At 36.3% G+C, this 18,155-nt stretch overlaps 1 protein-coding gene across 15 annotated transcripts in view; it reads left to right on the forward strand.

The window, feature by feature from the left end:
• LOC131696598 (E3 ubiquitin-protein ligase NEDD4-like) overlaps positions 1-18,155 on the forward strand; it is a 158,186-nt gene that overhangs the window by 117,450 nt on the left and 22,581 nt on the right. For 14 of the 15 annotated variants that reach the window (XM_059024635.1, XM_059024639.1, XM_059024645.1 and 11 more), the window contains 6 exons: positions 2,070-2,120; positions 3,473-3,534; positions 4,421-4,523; positions 7,232-7,389; positions 12,391-12,526; positions 17,071-17,241. In XM_059024635.1, coding sequence (XP_058880618.1) covers positions 2,070-2,120; positions 3,473-3,534; positions 4,421-4,523; positions 7,232-7,389; positions 12,391-12,526; positions 17,071-17,241 — 681 coding nt within the window. Of the gene's footprint in view, positions 1-1,594; positions 1,667-2,069; positions 2,121-3,472; positions 3,535-4,420; positions 4,524-7,231; positions 7,390-12,390; positions 12,527-17,070; positions 17,242-18,155 lie in introns of all 15 variants that reach the window. The other variant, XM_059024633.1, reaches the window with a different exon arrangement.

Raw genomic sequence — 18,155 nt, forward strand, 5'->3', positions numbered from 1 at the left:
AACAGCTGTTATTCTGACACCAAGAACAGCCCGGAAAATAAATGGAAGAACAGAATTAAAGAAGTACATGAATACAAGGAGACTAGGCTACGTTTTTTTTATAAACCAGAAGCATCGTTATATTGGACAACCTGTCTGCCTCCCGACATGTCCGGTTTAGCGAGGGACTACTATATCTATTTACTGTACTGTATTTATTTACATTTTTAAGACGGTTGCTGCCTTTAATCTCATACTGAAAATGGATGTATCCTGTAATGTTGTTGACATACTTTTTTTCTTAGTTGTTTCCTCCCCCAGCAAACTACAGTTTGTGACTAGAATCAGACTTAATAGCCAAGGATTACTTTCGGAGAATATACAGTTTAAACTGTAAAATTGCAATAAACAGATGACAGGAAATGTTATATATTACTGTAAAATTGTAAACTATTATTTGACAGTGCATCTTTTAGTAAGTGATGCATATATTTAACGTAAAGAAGTAGTGTCCTGTATTATTTATAAATCTGGTTTTACATATTAAAAAAAAGTTGTTACCATTTAAAATAGAAAAAATGTTGAAGAGCATATCTTATCTCTGTACCAAAAACATAGTGACAGTTCGCAAGTTTGAGGGTGGGGGTAGGTGTTTTGACTGTTAACCTGCATCTAAAACTACCTTTGGGGATTGTAAATAAACAAGCTAGTCAGCAAGGTCTTATTTCTGAGAAAAGTACGGGGAGGGGTAACTGTGTACTACAATAGTTAGCTGATTGTGTAATTTTAACCTGTATTTACACTATTTACAATAAAAAGCCAGTACAAACACTATATGCTGAAATCAAAATAGAGTAGATTATACTGTGTTATGTTTCCCACGGAAGTCAACAAAGCTTTCAGTACCATGTGACAGTGGCTGCTTCTGCATTCTCTTCATGCAGCTGTATGCCTGAATGGCTCAACAAAAAGAAATCTCCATAAGAAATGGAGACTGACAGCAAGCTCAGAGATTATTGGTCCAAGGCTTAAGTAAAATATTATGTTGGCTCTATGCAAGTCAGCTTCCTTGACTTTTATTTGCAGACTTTATCTAGCATGCCTTTTTTAATTTGTAAAATAATCTGAAAATGGTGGGTTACGGGACACCTACCTGTTTCTACTAATAAAATGAACAGGTTTTCTCTTAAATATTTAATTTATATGTACTGTATGATATTTCCACTGGTAAAGCAGTACGTTGGGCAAGTTAAACAATAAACAAACAAAAAAACCTGGACACTGTCCCATGAAATTTCAGCTCTGCATTGTCATTCCCAATGCTAGATAAGTATTTAAAAATGACCATCAAAATAAAGTGGATTGGAAGGTAAAACATTGCAACAGATCCTCATGTACCTACTGTAGCTTATTTTAAGTATCACATTTAAAGAATAATATATATATATATATATATATATATATATATATATATATATATATATATATATATAAATCGTATTTAAATTGAAAGCAGTTTTTTATGATGCCAAACTACCTGCATGAACATGAGTACATTCCAATAATTCAACTGTTTAGCTGTTCATTCCATCCCTAAAATGGTTGTGTTCCTTAGGTGGCTACACACAGCAAAAAGGCGCACATTTCTCATGAGCACTCCACGAATGAGCAGTATAACAGTGGACAGGTAATCCCTATCAACATGTCAGAATTGAACCTGCAATCAGAAAATAGGAGGCAAATCATGAGCTGTGCTTTGGTGATTTAGGGCTGTCCTCTACCTTTTTTGTTTATGCTGTAATTCTTGTTTTTCTGTTTTCTATGGATCGGAGGCTGGTGCTTTTTTTCTTGTGATGAGAAAGCTGTCAACATGTTCACATCTTTCTTTTTGCAACTGATGGTATATATTTCTAGGCACACCACATACTGTTCTGTTTGGAGTGGGTTGATGGTTTTTAAGCACTCCTGTCTTTTATACATTTAGTTTTCTCTATAAAAAAAAAAGAAAAACACCAACACTTTAAAGATGTCTGTATTATTATTATTATTATTATTATTATTATTATTATTATTATTATATATTTTTTCAGACGAGAGATGACTTCCTGGGACAGGTTGATGTGCCTCTTAACCATTTGCCAGTAAGTGTTTTTTGGATATAAAAACTCTGTTAATTTATTATTATTATTATGATTTATTTCTTAGCTGACGCCCTTATCCAGGGCGACTTACAATTGTTAGAAGATATCACATTATTTTTACATACAATTACCCATTAATACAGTTAGGTTTTTACTGGAGCAATCTAGGTAAAGTACCTTGCTCAAGGGTACAACAGCAGTGTCCCCGACCGGGGATTGAACCCTCGACCCTCCGGTCAAGAGTCCAGAGCCCTAACCACTACTCCACACTGCTGCCATGGAACTTTTCGTATCTGCACCAAAATTGATTCTTGTCTTTCAGCAAAATAATGAATGGCAAAATTAAGATTGGGGCACATGATTTCAAAAATAAAAAAACCTTAATAATTCTTATTGTTTTAAAAAAAATATATATTCTGGTCCAAGTGGACTTCAGTAAAGGGGACGTGGCCAATTGTGTTTTTATTTTGTGAGGCCCTTTACACATGTATTTTAGATGATTAAAATATGCATTTAGAAATGTAATTATAGGTTGTGGCCACTAAATTAGCCCCCCAACCCGCCACACAATACTATGGGCAACATCATCAAGCAAAGTTATGAAAAAAAACTGAACCACATGACCTTGATACATTATTGACTGTGCCAAAAACAATTAGCTCATACGCAATTGTGTACCACATGGAAAAAACAAAGATTTATCTGCATCTTAGCATCTAGGGTATTCTTTTTTGATTGTATGTACCCAAAATGTTAAATGTTTTGGTCCGATCAGTATATACAAGGCAGTCTGTTGGTATACAGAATGCTGATAGAGATAAGTCGATTGTTATGTTATTCTACATATACATGCACAGTCACTTACATCACCTGTCTGGAATCAGCAGTTGGTGAGTTGGTGTAAATGTTGTTGTTTTGAGCTAAACAAAGTTATCTGCTGGCACTTGACAGCTAGTGTACAAATATTCTAGAATATTGCTGCTCAAACACTGCTGTAGTTTTACGTCTCTTAATTGTGGTTCTGAAGTTCTGTAACAAATATTTTGTATTTGAAAAGGGTTTAATGCATGACGTGTTAACTTTGTCACTGTATCTTTTAAAAGCTTTAATATGTCTTTAGTTAAAAACTGATTATTTAACAAAATGTCAAAGAAAAACACTTTCAGGTGTTGTTTGTTTGCCTAAATGTATCAGAAGTGAGTCAATATACTGTATGTGCAAGACATATCAAATAGTATGTAACTTATTCAATAAATGTTTTAATGTATACTGTCAGCATTTGGCTCTGCTGTTTTCCCTGTCAACAGTGTGTTTAAGTGTTCAAGAAAGTACTATTTTTCTGTTTTAAATAGACAGAGGACCCGACAATGGAGCGCCCATATACTTTTAAAGACTTTTTGCTTAGACCAAGAAGGTGAGTGCTGTATGCATGCTATTAATATGTTTACTGAGTGGTAAGGGGGCGGGTGTTTCTGTAATGCTGTTTGGCTTTGTTTTGCTGGCATGGACCAGGTCTTAGTATTCCATTGAAGGACAGGAAAAGAGCAACAATGTAGAACATATATTTCTACCCTGAAGGAATTTGAGTGGAAAGTCATTTTATAAATAAGCACATGTCACTCCAATACCCATTTAAACTTTCTTCCTCATCATACCAGAACTGTTCTAGCTGGCCATTGTGGCCCTACACCCTTTTAGGGTTTTTCCAACTTTTTTTTAAAGAAAATACATCTGCGTCTTGAGAGCCAAACCACTGAGCTCTACACTACGCCTACACACTTGCCAATACAGCTGTCTGCAATAAAAATAAGGAATAAACACACCACCACAAAACATTCATTTTCAGCCTGCTGAACAATAATGTTCCCCTGCCCAGTCCAGTCAAGCTCTTCAGGGATGCTAGGATCTCAAAAGCACAGCATGGAGCCTCAATATTATAGTTTGCTTAGAAACATGTTTTATGTATTTTATGAAGCCTTGAATGTACAGTAGCTGTGTGGCATTTGTAATTTGCCTGTTAAGCATATCCAAAAATATACCAGTTACTGTATCTATCTGTGAGGTCTAAACAGACCATATGAGTGATGTTGGTCAATTGAATTAATGTGATAATGTAGTGATCAGTTAGTCTACTAACCTAACTAATGTTCAGCCACATACAATATAAGCTATTCAACAAAAATGAAAAGCTCAAACAAAGATTTCAAAACGTAATAATATTTCCTGAGAAGTACGTGTGTTTTGTGTGTGTTCTGTCCTAAACCTTTGCAATTTTTGTAATCGATCACTTACTGTTACAGCCACAAGTCTAGGGTGAAGGGATACCTGCGCTTGAAAATGGCCTACTTACCAAAAAATGGGAGTCAGGAAGAAGAAAATGGGGAACAGAGAGAGGAAGCTGAGGTACAGTAATGGAGCTGTTTCCATTTTTCTTTTGTAAATACAGTCATATGAGATATGACAGTATGTAAACACAGCCATGTTCTAAAAGTTGGATCATATTACCTCAACGCGCTATGATCTATTCAATCCTATTTTTTTATTATGTCTTCTGTTATTGTAGTCTCATTGTGATAAACTAAGCAATATAAAAGAATGAGAACACTGTGAAAAATGGGCAGCTTGAAAATGTTACAACCAGGAAAGCCAAGCTTCTTTATTCCCAGGGGAACATTAAGTGTTTGCTTGTAAAACATGTACAACAGTATAAGCTATTTGCAAATGACAGTTGTCAAAATGTTGGGGTAAGATCAAGGGGTGACAAATCTAATTGTGTATATGCAATAGCAAGTGGTGAAGAAGAAGGAGTGAGCGAGAGAGCGAGAACACACTTTTTTCATACAATCTTCTAATTTATGTGTTCCTTTTTTAAACTAAAATAAACAGTGTAGCTTTGCAAACTGTGATGTTTAGCCTTTCAGTTCCCCCCTGCTTATTTATACTGCATCACAGATGAGGGGATTACATCACGTAATTAATTGTATGTACTGTTCACACAGACTGTCACAAACACAGGTTTGCACTTTATTTAATATACATACACTGTATTTTCTGGTTACGTCCTAATGAGGGCATTTGTATTTTACAATCTAACCGGGAAGAAGTCTTAAAGAAGAGGCTACTGTTTGCTTTTGTACATATTTTGGATTATAAATAACTTTTGGATTTCTTATGAGGAAACATTTCAATACAAAACAATGGTAAATGTGTTATTATAATTTTACTGATTTAACTGTGGAGAGTTAATATGGGTGTGTGTGTGTGTGTGTGTGTGTGTGTGTATATCATTCTGTGCTAGTAAATATTAGTATGTGCATTTTGACTGGTAATTAATTTAATTAAACGTAAAATGAAGTAAAGGTTACCTGTTTATAATGTACCATTATTGATTTTTATCGGCTTCATAAACTTTAGTGCTGATCTAAAAAAATGTAAGGTTTCTAATAATAAAAACTGTTCAAAATAATGTAAGCCCACATTTCATACTTTTGTGAAGTCATTTATTCCAGATCATTTTATATTTTTAAGGCATCTTTACTTTGTGTGTTGTGGTTTTAAACATATAGTGGATATTCCGAAGACAAACAGCAAAGTAATAAGTGCATATATAAATTTAAAAAATGTCAAACTAAGTTTGAGATGTAGGCCTATGTATTTAAAAACAACAATTCACACAAATCTTTATTTTTCTCAGCAGCACTAAAGTTTATGAAGCCATGTTCCAAATCGCAGTTCTGATATCAATCACAAAAAAGCTCTATATTGCAAAGACTGGAAGTATGTACTAGAATAATAATGAATTTTTATGAAAATAATGAAACACTGCAATCACTTATGTAAAAATTCACTGAATGTAAACATTTCTAAATACCGGATTAACAAATTGTGCTATGGCAATAAAGAACAGCTTTTCATTCATCTAAATCACAGCAAAAGCAATCGCTAGGGCTATCATTTTCTTAAAGAGAATGTCGCTTGCTTCTGATTTGCTAATAGCTTTTGACTCCCTTTTACGTCATTGGTCAGTGCTAAATTAATTTTGGCAACCCCAAGCTCAAACTACCTTTAAAATCACAACATGGAGGCGCCGTAATCCAGCACAAACGTAATGCACTGTGCCCTGTTTCATCAAAATCAGGCCCAAAGTAGTTTATTCACATAGACCACAAAGCAATTGCATTTTACAATATGTGTTGATTCAATTAACCAGTGATTCTATTTAGTAGTTGTCACTGTTTATCTGTTGAGCATATCATCCAGTTGGACAATTTATGTAATATATATCATGATGTCTAGGCTGCTGGAGGTTATATTAAACTACATGTGAAGTAGGCAATTTGTTATACATTTTCTTTCAGTGTACTTTGAAAGTGAGTCAGTGTCCTACTTTTTCATGGTTCTCACACAATTCTGATTTAGATGAACCTGTAAATGGGAATTTGTTATGAAATTGTGTTCCTAGTTATTTGGATGCAGGTTATGATGACATAGTATTGTATGAGAGATGCCATTTGGTTGGTTATTTACTGTACAGATGTAAACCCGATCATATGATTTTAAAACCAAAAAAAAATGCAGATCAATGTGACCTAATACACATTGCACAGTGTCAGAGTCTAAGAGACCAAGCCTGTGAAGGCTTGTTGATACCCTTGGCAGGGATAATCTTGATGTAGAATGTATTGGTGATGTTGGATACTTACTTGCCTTGGGGATTGCAAAGCCAATGCCTTCAGCAGTTCTGTCGTTCAAACCACAACTTTTCATGAATGAATGGTCTTGCTGAAAAGTATTGATTTGCCATGGGATTACTTGTTTACTGATCATTATGTATTGAAGCATTAACACAATAATCAAGCACATGCAAATCTAAGAAAATATAGAAGGCATATACGACTATACCTTTTTATCTAAAATGATTCAATGTTGACAGAAACATTAGAAAAAAACTCAAGACACAAACTTTGTATTAGCCTCCATGCCCCCATGAAATAATTTACCACAGTAACCCTCAGAAGTCTCCTGGCTGATTTTACTACAGTAATTTCAATCATGCAAAGGCCCATTTTTTTAATCTTCTGTAAAAATGTTCTCTGTCCTTCTGTTATCAGGGCTGGGAAGAGTCTGACTCCAGTGATGTGGGTTCGCAGCGCCAGCAGCAGTTACCCCCACTGCCCCCTGGGTGGGAGGAGAAGATTGATAACCTGGGCCGGACATATTATGTCAACCATAACACCAGGACTACGCAGTGGAAAAGGCCAAGCATGGTGTAAGTTGTCTGAGAGTTAATGCCTTATAATATATAAAACCTGCTCTACCGTTGACCTCGTTCAACTGCATTTATTATATTTAGTGACATATTAGGAGGGTAAAAACAAATCCTCTCTGGAAGAAAACAACAATAGTATTAATGCAGTCTAAGGAGCAGCGGGTTATATCAGAGACTGTTTAGATAATAAAAATGGACGCCATAAAGTTATATTTGCAATAATGAATGTGAGTGGATAGCCGCAAGCAGCTTCATATTTCATTTTCATATTTTCTTTAAACTGAAAATGATATTTGCAATTACTTAAGTACTTTGTTTTTTAAGTCTAAGATGCTTTCATCAGATCAGTTCTAGCAGTCTGTCATCGATACACATAACTTAGGCTAGATCAGCACATGTCTTTTTAGATATGCAAGTCTGTGCCATCTAGTGACCTGCTGCTTTGGCGGGCTTACTAATATAAAGAGGCTTTGACTGTTCTAGCCGACATTTCATATGTTATGGCAGAAAACTAGAACTGAAGAGCAGCTTGTCAAAGTACCTTATAGAACGACCGCGTTTATAGGCATACATAGAACAACCGTGACCGGTCAATTTGACCGGTGTATTAAAAACAACATAAATATTATAATGAAAGGACAAACAATTGAATATAAGTCATAGTTTTATTCAGGAACATCATGTAAAGCATCTACACAACAAAAACTTTGTAAATAAACAGACATTTGAACAGAAATGTGTTCATATACAGACATATTACATAAAGCACAACCTCCAAAAATGGTAAAAAAAAAATGAAATAAACAAATATTTGAAAATAAATTTGTGTATATGCAGGTATATCATATACATACAAAACTGTACAACTGAAACAATGTAAATAAGTATCAAAACAATTAAAAATAAATGGGTTTATATTGCCTACATAACAAAGCACATAAACCAACCGAAGCTATGTGTTTATATACAGACATGCTATAATCTAAATGACATGAATAAACAAACATTTGAACAGAATGGGCTTCATTTTCAATCGTTTACAAAGTGAGTACTGGCACAAATCACACAGATCCTGCACTTTTCAAAATATGCAGTACACTTACCACAGACTGTCTTTGGGCTTTTGGCACAGCTATCAACAGTAACCCAGGCTTCTGGCACCAAATGCTCCACGGGCATATACTAGTGCAATGAAAGCTTCAAATTCCTCCAAGGGCATTGACCAGGAATCATCTTGTAGTTGTCGTTGAGCTTCTCCTTCAGTGTAACGTTGTATGTGGTGAAGTGTATGCATGTCAATCAATAGGTCGAAAAGCAATCAATGTGCTCTCATCAGTGTTGCATTTTGCATATGCCGTGGGCCTTGGAACTTCCCTCAAAATATTATGTTCACCCCTTCTATCTGTGGCATCAACACCAGGATTTATAGTGTTCCAAACAGTGCCATCATTACCAGCCATGAGTGCCAGGTGGTGCTGGCGCTACCACTGAAGAAGCAGCTGCCTCAGGTGAAGTAGCAGCTGGATCAGGTGCAGGGGCTGATGCAGGTGAAGTAGCTGGCATCCTCACAGGGGCTGCCACAGGATTGTTTCTTCTCCTACGGGATCTCCTGCGCCCTCGGTGTCACTGCTGCATCTTCACAAACCCAGTCTGCTTCAGAGCCAGATTCGTCATTGTCCGTCTCTGCTGCATCAGAATCATTGTTTGGTAACATTTGCAGTAATTCCAAACACTGCTTTGCAGTCCTGTGTCTTCTGAAATCCATTTTCAATGTGTATTGGGGTAACAATGACTTTCTTAGAACAACCGAGTGACTTGTATAGTAACCAGAGTGCAGACCGACAGCCTGGCGCTGTGAGCTGTCAAGGCTGATTGATGGGCTATCAGGAGGCTCATTGAAACAATAGAAATGTCAGAAGACCACTCACTTGAGGAATGCAGACTGATATAATCAAACTTTAATACATGGCGGCAAGTCCCAACTGATAAATACAAATAATACTGCAACATTTAATTGTTATAATATGTTTTATATGTATCTGTCAATTTGACCGCTCCTGGTTGGAATAGGTATGACAGTATTTTATCTCGCAAATTTTTGCAGCTAGGTGATTCTTTCTTTGTCAGGGTAATTAGTACATATATTTAGGAAAAGTCAGGAAAGCACAGCTCTGTATCTTAAACACACGCACTGCAATTTAAATTTAAATTCCAAAAATGGTCAAAATGACTGCCTTGGGTTTTCTAGTGTTAACACAGAAAAACATAGAAAACACTAAGTAATTGTACTAACATTGCTACAGAATTACAAAAGAAAAAATGTCAGTTGGGTTCAGGGTCACAAGTTTAGTTCTTGGATGAAAAGCTATGCGTTTCATACTGTTTACTCAGGGATGGAAATAAGACTCCTATTGCAGTTTCACCCATTCCAGGTTTTAATGTGTGCTTTATTAGCCCCGTGTATAGGTAACAAAACCTGGTGTGTCTTATTAAATGCATAGTAAAACCAGGAATGGATCAAACTGCTATACAATGGGAGTATTATTTCCATCCCTGTTATTGTACATCCACTGAGTCATTGCAATGAGAGACATAATGTGAAGTTGTAATTGATCAGTCACACTGGACTCAGATGCATATTGAAAGTGGCTGAGCTGTGTGTAGAAGCCAACCCGTTTTTTTTGTTCTCTATACCCCATGAAGAAATCTGCATTTCAAGAGTAGCCCTTTGTCTGTCTTTGACTAGAACAGGCTGCGTGCCATCAAAGTAAAACACTAGAACAATACATATTCGTGCCTAATGCTGTAAATGTCGAAGGTAAGGGGTAAAACTATAAAACAAAAGAAACTGCTCAAAAGTTAAAAAGTAATACAGTAATATAACTTTTGTGAGAGAAGGTGAGGTGAGTTTGTGAGGTCACTTTGACGGGGGGGGGGGGGGGGCAACCAAAACATCCCTATCTCTGCTACAAGGCTACATTTTTCACTTGCAGTTTCCACCATCATATAACTTTTTTTTAGTCCTGGGCTCTTTTATTATTATTAGACATCATCCCTTTTTGGCTTACCAGTTTGTTTAATGCAGCACAACTTAGCAAAATATATATATAAAGTCAACCCTCTTTATACCGCCAGGTAAGGGCCATGGGCAAAAACGGGCAATAAGCGAGGGTGGCGTTATAGTGAGGGTCAAAAAAAAATAAATACACACACACAACCTTCTATGTTTGCAATAAATCCAAACGTTTTATTTTTTTTAGTTATACAGTTATCTCCAGTCCATTTTTATAAAACATCTTTTTTTAAAAACTACAGTACTAGTTCTTAACACAACAGTAGGTTTACTAGTGAAGTTTGATCATTTATTGTTTTATTTATTTATTTCTTAGCAGATGCCCTTATCCAGGGCGACTTACAATTGTTACAAGATATCATATTATTTTTACATACAATTACATTATTTTTACATACAATTACCCATTTATACAGTTGGGTTTTTACTGGAGCAGTCTAGGTAAAGTACCTTGCTCAAGGGTGTGCAGAAGCAGTGTCGCCCACCTGGGATTGAACCCGCGACCCTCCGGTCAAGCGTCCAGAGCCCTAACCACTACTTCACACTGCTGCCCTCATCTTTTCCCATTGTATGAAACATACATGGTTACTTTTGAGGAACACCTTATACTTTAAAAAATAAATAAATAAATAAATAAATAAAAGTAAACACTCATTTAGTGTCAAATCACCCAAAAAAACAATAATTCCATAAAAACAAAAAAGCGTACCATTTTTTTTTTTTTTTTACTGTACTGGTCATTTGAACTTTACTGTTTGTGGCACGACTGTAAGCCTGCTGAATACTATCCCCCATTGAACGATGCCATCTATTTATTTCACAAAGCAATTTAAGATCAACAGCATTCTTTTTTAAGCAGTTAAAAAAAAAAAGTTGAATATGTACAGACAAACACTTCTTTTTAAACGAAAAGTAAAAAAAAAAAACAACATTATTCTGCTGTTTACAAAACTGATGCTTTCGTTTGTCAGCCTTTATTTGTGCAAAACTTGCACGTAAACAAACAAACCTCTTACCGTACCTTTTTTTTTTTTATAACATTTACTGTGTTTATAAAACTTATTTCAGACTGTGTCAAGCCTTTTCAGGTTAAACAAATCGACCCGTTCCATAAGCCATTTGTTTTTATCCAGAATGCCTCCAATTGTCCTTCCATTAACAGTATATTACTCACTTAGGCTAGAAAACATTTGTGATGCCTTGCTGACTTGCTTTCTTATTTTCAGATGCATACATGCAGATTTGTTTCTTTTGCTCTGGTGTTAAATGTAGGGTTGACTCGCCATTCTGTACTTTCTGTTTTGCTTTTGGGAGCGGGAGTGTTGATGACATTGGTATGAATGTTCAGTTAACAACGAACTTGGAAAGCGAGTCAAAGGTTAACTGCATAACTCTGTTGTTTTAATTGGCCGTGATTATTTCGCTGGCGCTATAATGAGGGAAACTACAATGCTTATTTACGTTTGCTTGGCTTGGGAAGCGGGTGCCGGACAGCGGGGTGGCGATATAACAGGTACAGATAGCACTGTTTTTATATTGGTGACATTTGTTCAGAGAGAATAGCTGGTGTTATGCAAGTGTTGCGTTATAAAGGGGGGGGGGGGGGTGTAACATGGGACAACTGTATATATAATATTTCGCAAATTATGTTTTTGCATGTAACATTTTACAGGAAACGCCTAAAGAGCTGATGTTTACAACATGAAAATGATTCTTAAAAAAAATTAAGCTCTTGTCCAAAAATGTAAATACAATTTCAATCCATAAATGCAAACATATTTAGGTATTCCTGATCAATATTCATTTCTAACAGAGACCTGTCATATTATACATAATGTGACCCAGTTTCGAGGTTTGGCACTGCCAACTGGTATTACATCCTAACACTCTGCAGGATCATTACAATCTAATTGTTTTGTTTTGCACAGAGATTTGGTCTCTGAGATGGAGAATGACAACAATATCAGACAGATCAACCAGGAGGCTCAACGGGTGTTTCGCTCAAGAAGACACATCAGTGAAGACCTGGAGCACGAGCAAGTTGAAACCAGAGATATGGATGATGTAAGTAAACTTTATGCAGGGTCAATCAGCAAAGTCAAACTCCAGAGAAAAGGGGCCAAAGGACACCACAAATACTGCTGACTCTGGCCCCCCAAAAAGACATATATTACAATATGGTATCACCTGTACAATGAATGCATTAGTGAGTTTATTTAAAATCATAAATAGAAAAAAAAATACAAAACCTAGTCTGCGGGGGGGCCCCAAGTGGCTCATCTAGCTAAAGCGCTGCCGCTGGGAGTGCAGGATGAGTCATACGGCTTGGAAGGTGCCAGTTTGCGTTCGGGCTGTGCAAAGAGGGCGAACTTTGGGGCATCGCATTGGCTGTGATACTCCCAGGGTGGGGGATGGGAAACCCGAAGGGACCGATCACCTCTGCTCTGGATTGCTCGGCGTAAAAGCAATTTTGGCTTTAGGTTTGTGAGACGCCCTCAGAACGTCTGTTCTGTGCGGGGACTCGCTGCAGTGAGGAGAAAAAACATAATTCCCCAAATTGGGGGAATAAATAAATAAAAAAATAATTGGTCACTAAATAAAAAAATAAAATAAATTTTAAAAAAAACCTAGTCTGCTAGTATACACTGTGCTTTAGAGGTGCTTGCTTCTCTGATGTGTGGTTCCTGTATTCTATTACAAGAAACCTTTTCCACTTCCCACACTCTGAAAGGACCATTATGGGGAAATTGAAGGGATAAGAAACCAAGGTGTATTGTCTGAGACAGGAGACAGGTTTTTTACATTGTTCTTTCCAATTTTTTGGCAAATAGTATACATAACTAACCAGTGGGTCAACATTGCAACAAAGAGTGTCCCTAGACAAGGTTTAATTTGCCGAAAGATCTTCACAGCAGGCGTGGCTCAACATTGGAGGACCTGGTCTTGAAAGAAAATGATGATGTTTTTAATAGTGATTGTTCGGAATATCTCCAAAAAGTTTCAGAAATGTATGTATTGGTCAAGTTAAGATTAAGATTAAATAATACAAAAATAAGTTTTACAATGAAAGATGCCATTTGGTTGGTTATGTACTATACTGTACTGTATAAACCAGATCATATGATTTTGAAAGTAAAAAAAAAACAACGCAGGTCGATGTGACATAATACACATTGCACAGTGAAGTGACCAAGCTTGTGAAGGCTTTTTGATACCTTTGGCAGGGATAATCTTCGGAAATAAATACATATTTTTTTCTAACAGTTTAGAATATTTTTAAACCAGTAATACAGTACATATATCTAAACTAGTCTTGGTAATGGAATATTTCTTCTTGTCATTTGGCAGTTCTCTGAATTAAGTAGATGCACTGTATCTGTTGAACTGAATTACTTTACCACAGGATTTTAAAGCAGATCTATTGTTAGTAGTCATACGGTATACTTTCTTCAAAACAAAGGCAAGGCACTCACTGTAATGAGCATCTGAAGCATGCTTTTAGCATAATAGTGCTGCATCCAATAGATACACTTGGCTCATCACACTTACTGTAATTGGCTGTTAGTGAAAATCTGGCCATCTGGCTTTCACACAGATTTGAAAAATCAAGGGAAAAAAAAAGATATTTTCCTATAATGATTCTTTGTGACATTCAGTATAACATAGAGTTATAAAATAAAAGATATAAAGTAGTGGTATTGCAAAGTACTGTACAGTACATAGCAGAAAAAAAGAACAACCCACAATACATTTGTATAGCATGTCACACGTACACTACCACAGTCAGACCATTTAAAGAACAGTATACACATCATAATACAAAAGCAGCAATTTTAAAGTTACATTAAAACCCACTAAGATAAGAAAGCCATTTTATAAAAGTGTTTTTTTAGTCTCGACTTGAAAACTGTAACGGTCCCAGCTTCCCTGACAAACGAAGGCAGAGCATTCCATAATTTAGGAGCGCTACAAGACAAAGCCCTACTTCCCGTGTTGGAATAACCAGCAGCCCCGCATCCTGTGATCTAAGAGTGTGGTTTGGAAGATACAGGGTCGGTAACTCCTGCAAATAACTAGGTGCTAATCCATTCATATGGAAATTATTGATATCGAACAATATCAATATCATAGCAACATTGGTGACCATAATAATCATTTTTGTAGTGACCCAAATTGTATTATTTTAGTTAATTTTTTTAGTTGTTGTTGCACAGCTTCCAAATTCAACTTAAAAAAATCAGTATATTTCCCTTTCATGCCATGTTATTACTACTGACTGTAGTAGCTGTGCAAGTGTACTACAGTGGCGATGGCTGACATGGTACAGTGTTAACATATCTGCTCTGGGTAGCATACAGTACCTATCCACATCCCCTTTAGGCTATTACATTTTCTACATCTCAAACTTCAATTATGTAACCTAAATTTCGGTCCCTTAGTACAATACCATATAACAATTGCTAAGTTCCTATAATAGCTACCTGTCTTCTGTATATATTTGTATTTCTTTCATTGATTTCCAGTAAGTGAAAACAGTTTGTTCTAGCTTGTTCCCATGAGGAAAATATTGCCACAAAAGGTTTCAGGTTTGACGTACTGGGACATTTATTATATGGATTAATAATTGAATATATCAATTCTTTTTTTTAGCAGAGTTCTGTCTGTGTTACAACTGGCATGCACAAGACATTTGTATTGCATGCCATAAGCAATTTTTTATACTGCCGAGATAATGTATCTGGAGTTTTAGTTTGAGCGAGAGTGAGTTGTTTGGCTTTGAGTTAGTACAGTTTGTGACTACAGCTTTAATTTACCCAGATTGAGACTCTAAGAGTACATATTGGGTAAGTATGATGAGTAGTTGATGAGCTTCAGGTTGTAACATGAGCAGGGGGTGTCTGTCTTCACCTCTTTCTGGTTAGGGGTGGAAGTAGAAAGAACCCCATTGTTGTCTATCTTAATGCATTTGCAAAGGTGTTTTGCTAAGGGTTAGTGGTTCCATACAGTCAACCCTCTTTATACCGCCAGGTAAGGGCCATGGGCAAAAACGGGCAATAAGCGAGGGTGCCGTTATAGTGAGGGTCAAAACACACACACACACACACACACACACACAACCTTCTATGTTTGAAAATAAATTCAAAACGTTTACATTTTTTAGTTACACAATTACAGTATCTCCAGGCCATTTCAATAAAACATGAATCTTTTTTAAAACTGCAGTATTAGTTCTTAACACAACAGTAGGTTCCATCTGTATGAAACATACATGGTTACTTTTGAGGAACAGATTATACTTAAATAAATAAATAAATAAATAAATAAACACTCATTTAGTGTCAAATCACCCAAACAACAATTCCATAAAAACAAAAAAGCGTACCATTTATTTATTTGTTTATTTATTTATTTATTTTTTAACTGTACTGGTCATTTGAACTTCACTGTTTGTGGCACGACTGTAAGCCTGCTGAATACTATCCCACATTGAACAATGCTGTCTATTTATTTCACAAAACAATTTAAGCTCAAGCGGACAGCGGGGGTGGCGATATAACGGGTAAAAATAGCACTGATTTTATATTGGTGTCATTTGTTCAGAGAGAATAGCTGGCGGTATGCAAGGGTGGCGTTATAAAGGGGGGGGGGGGGCAGTGTAAAGCAGGACAACTGTAACTGCATTCTATTCTTTATCTGAATAAAACCGTCTTTGTGGAATAATTAGTTGCATAAAAAAGATACTAAATGTTTATTTTACTACTGAGAAGCCAAGATGCGTAAAAATAATTAGGATTTTTAAATGGTCGATAATTCCACTTTTTAATAGAATTGACTTTGGTTTCAGCTTCTTTTTTGTAAACTATGCCATCTAGTGTTTATGTTGTAAAAGCAAATCTCAAACAGCATTGTTTTTTGAGTGCTGCTGTAGTTTGCATACATTTCTTAGGGGGAAAAATAATTTAAGTACAATAATGTACATAAAATGTACAACATCAACTTCTTAAACAACATGATAAATCACGTATGAGAAATCAACCAATCGCAGTGCAGTATTTGCCAAAATTCCAGTACCTCTTATCCTCTGTACAGATGTCACCCTGTGACAATACTAATTCCAATGTTAAAAACAAAAATAATAAAATTAAAAAAAAGACGACAAAATAAAATAAAAACACACACATACACGGTCCCTTTGTTATTTCTTATCATTTTGATGAACTTGACACTATCACTACAAACCTTTAAAAAACATGTTTCTCCAGCAGCGCTTTTGTTTTTGTTAAATAATATAGTTGATTTTGGACTGAACCATTTCACGAGCGGAATGGTTTAAAGCTATTCCTGAGTACAGTCGTCATTCGTGTGATTTATAATAGGTTGATACGTTGTGTGTAGGGCATCTCTTATTGTATAAGAAATGTCTTTTTGCACAGTTTGAGCAGTCACAACTCTCACCTCTTACCCCTCACCCAAACTGCATGAGATGACATTTCTTACACATTGAGACACCCTACACATGACATATTAACTAATATAATAAACACCTAAAAATGGATTTCTGATTATTGATTTTGGTGTATTATAATAGCTGTGTTTTTCTGTTTCAGTCCTGGGACACGATCTCTGAGGAGACCAGTTTTTCAGCAGACCAGTCTGATCCTCCCCCCGCCTCCCCGACCAGCGCCCCTCAGACGAGCCCCCAGGAGTTCTCTGAGGAGCTCAGCCGCAGACTTCAGCTCTCTCCCAGCGCCAATGGAGAGCACCTTGTCCCTGCCGTGGTACGTCACTCCAAAGCTGCAGTGGACTTTATTCCTGTGCTGTTTTGTGATATGGTATTGCCTCATAAATCTAGTCTGTGTGAAGCTGTGACTCAGAATTTCAGTTGGTATTAAATTGCAATTTTCATTAAAAAAAAAAATATATATATATATACATATATATATATATATATATATATATATATATATATATATATATATATATATATATATATACAGTATTGTGCAAAAGTTTTAGGCAGGTGTGAAAAAATGCTGTAAAGTAAGAATGCTTTCAAAAATAGACATGTTAATAGTTTATATTTATCAATTAACAAAATGCAAAGTGAGTGAACAGAAGAAAAATCTACATCAAATCAATATTTGGTGTGACCACCCTTTGCCTTCAAAACAGCATCAATTCTTCTAGGTACACTTGCACACAGTTTTTGAAGGAACTCGGCAGGTAGGTTGGCCCAAACATTTTGGAGAACTAACCACAGTTCTTCTGTGGATTTAGGCGGCCTCAGTTGCTTCTCTCTCTTCATGTAATCCCAGACAGACTCGATGATGTTGAGATCAGGGCTCTGTGGGGGCCATACCATCACTTCCAGGACTCCTTGTTCTTCTTTACGCTGAAGATAGTTCTTAATGATTTTCGCTGTATGTTTGGGGTCGTTGTCATGCTGCAGAATACATTTGGGGCCAATCAGATGCCTCCCTGATGGTTTTGCATGATGGATAAGTATCTACCTGTACTTCTCAGCATTGAGGAGACCATTAATTCTGACCAAATCCCCAACTCCATTTGCAGAAATGCAGCCCCAAACTTGCAAGGAACCTCCACCATGCTTCACTGTTGCCTGCAGACACTCATTCGTGTACCGCTCTCCAGCCCTTCGGCGAACAAACTGCCTTCTGCTACAGCCAAATAT

This window comes from Acipenser ruthenus, chromosome 1 (assembly GCF_902713425.1).
Source record: "Acipenser ruthenus chromosome 1, fAciRut3.2 maternal haplotype, whole genome shotgun sequence".
NCBI classification, from domain to species: Eukaryota; Metazoa; Chordata; class Actinopteri; order Acipenseriformes; family Acipenseridae; genus Acipenser; species Acipenser ruthenus.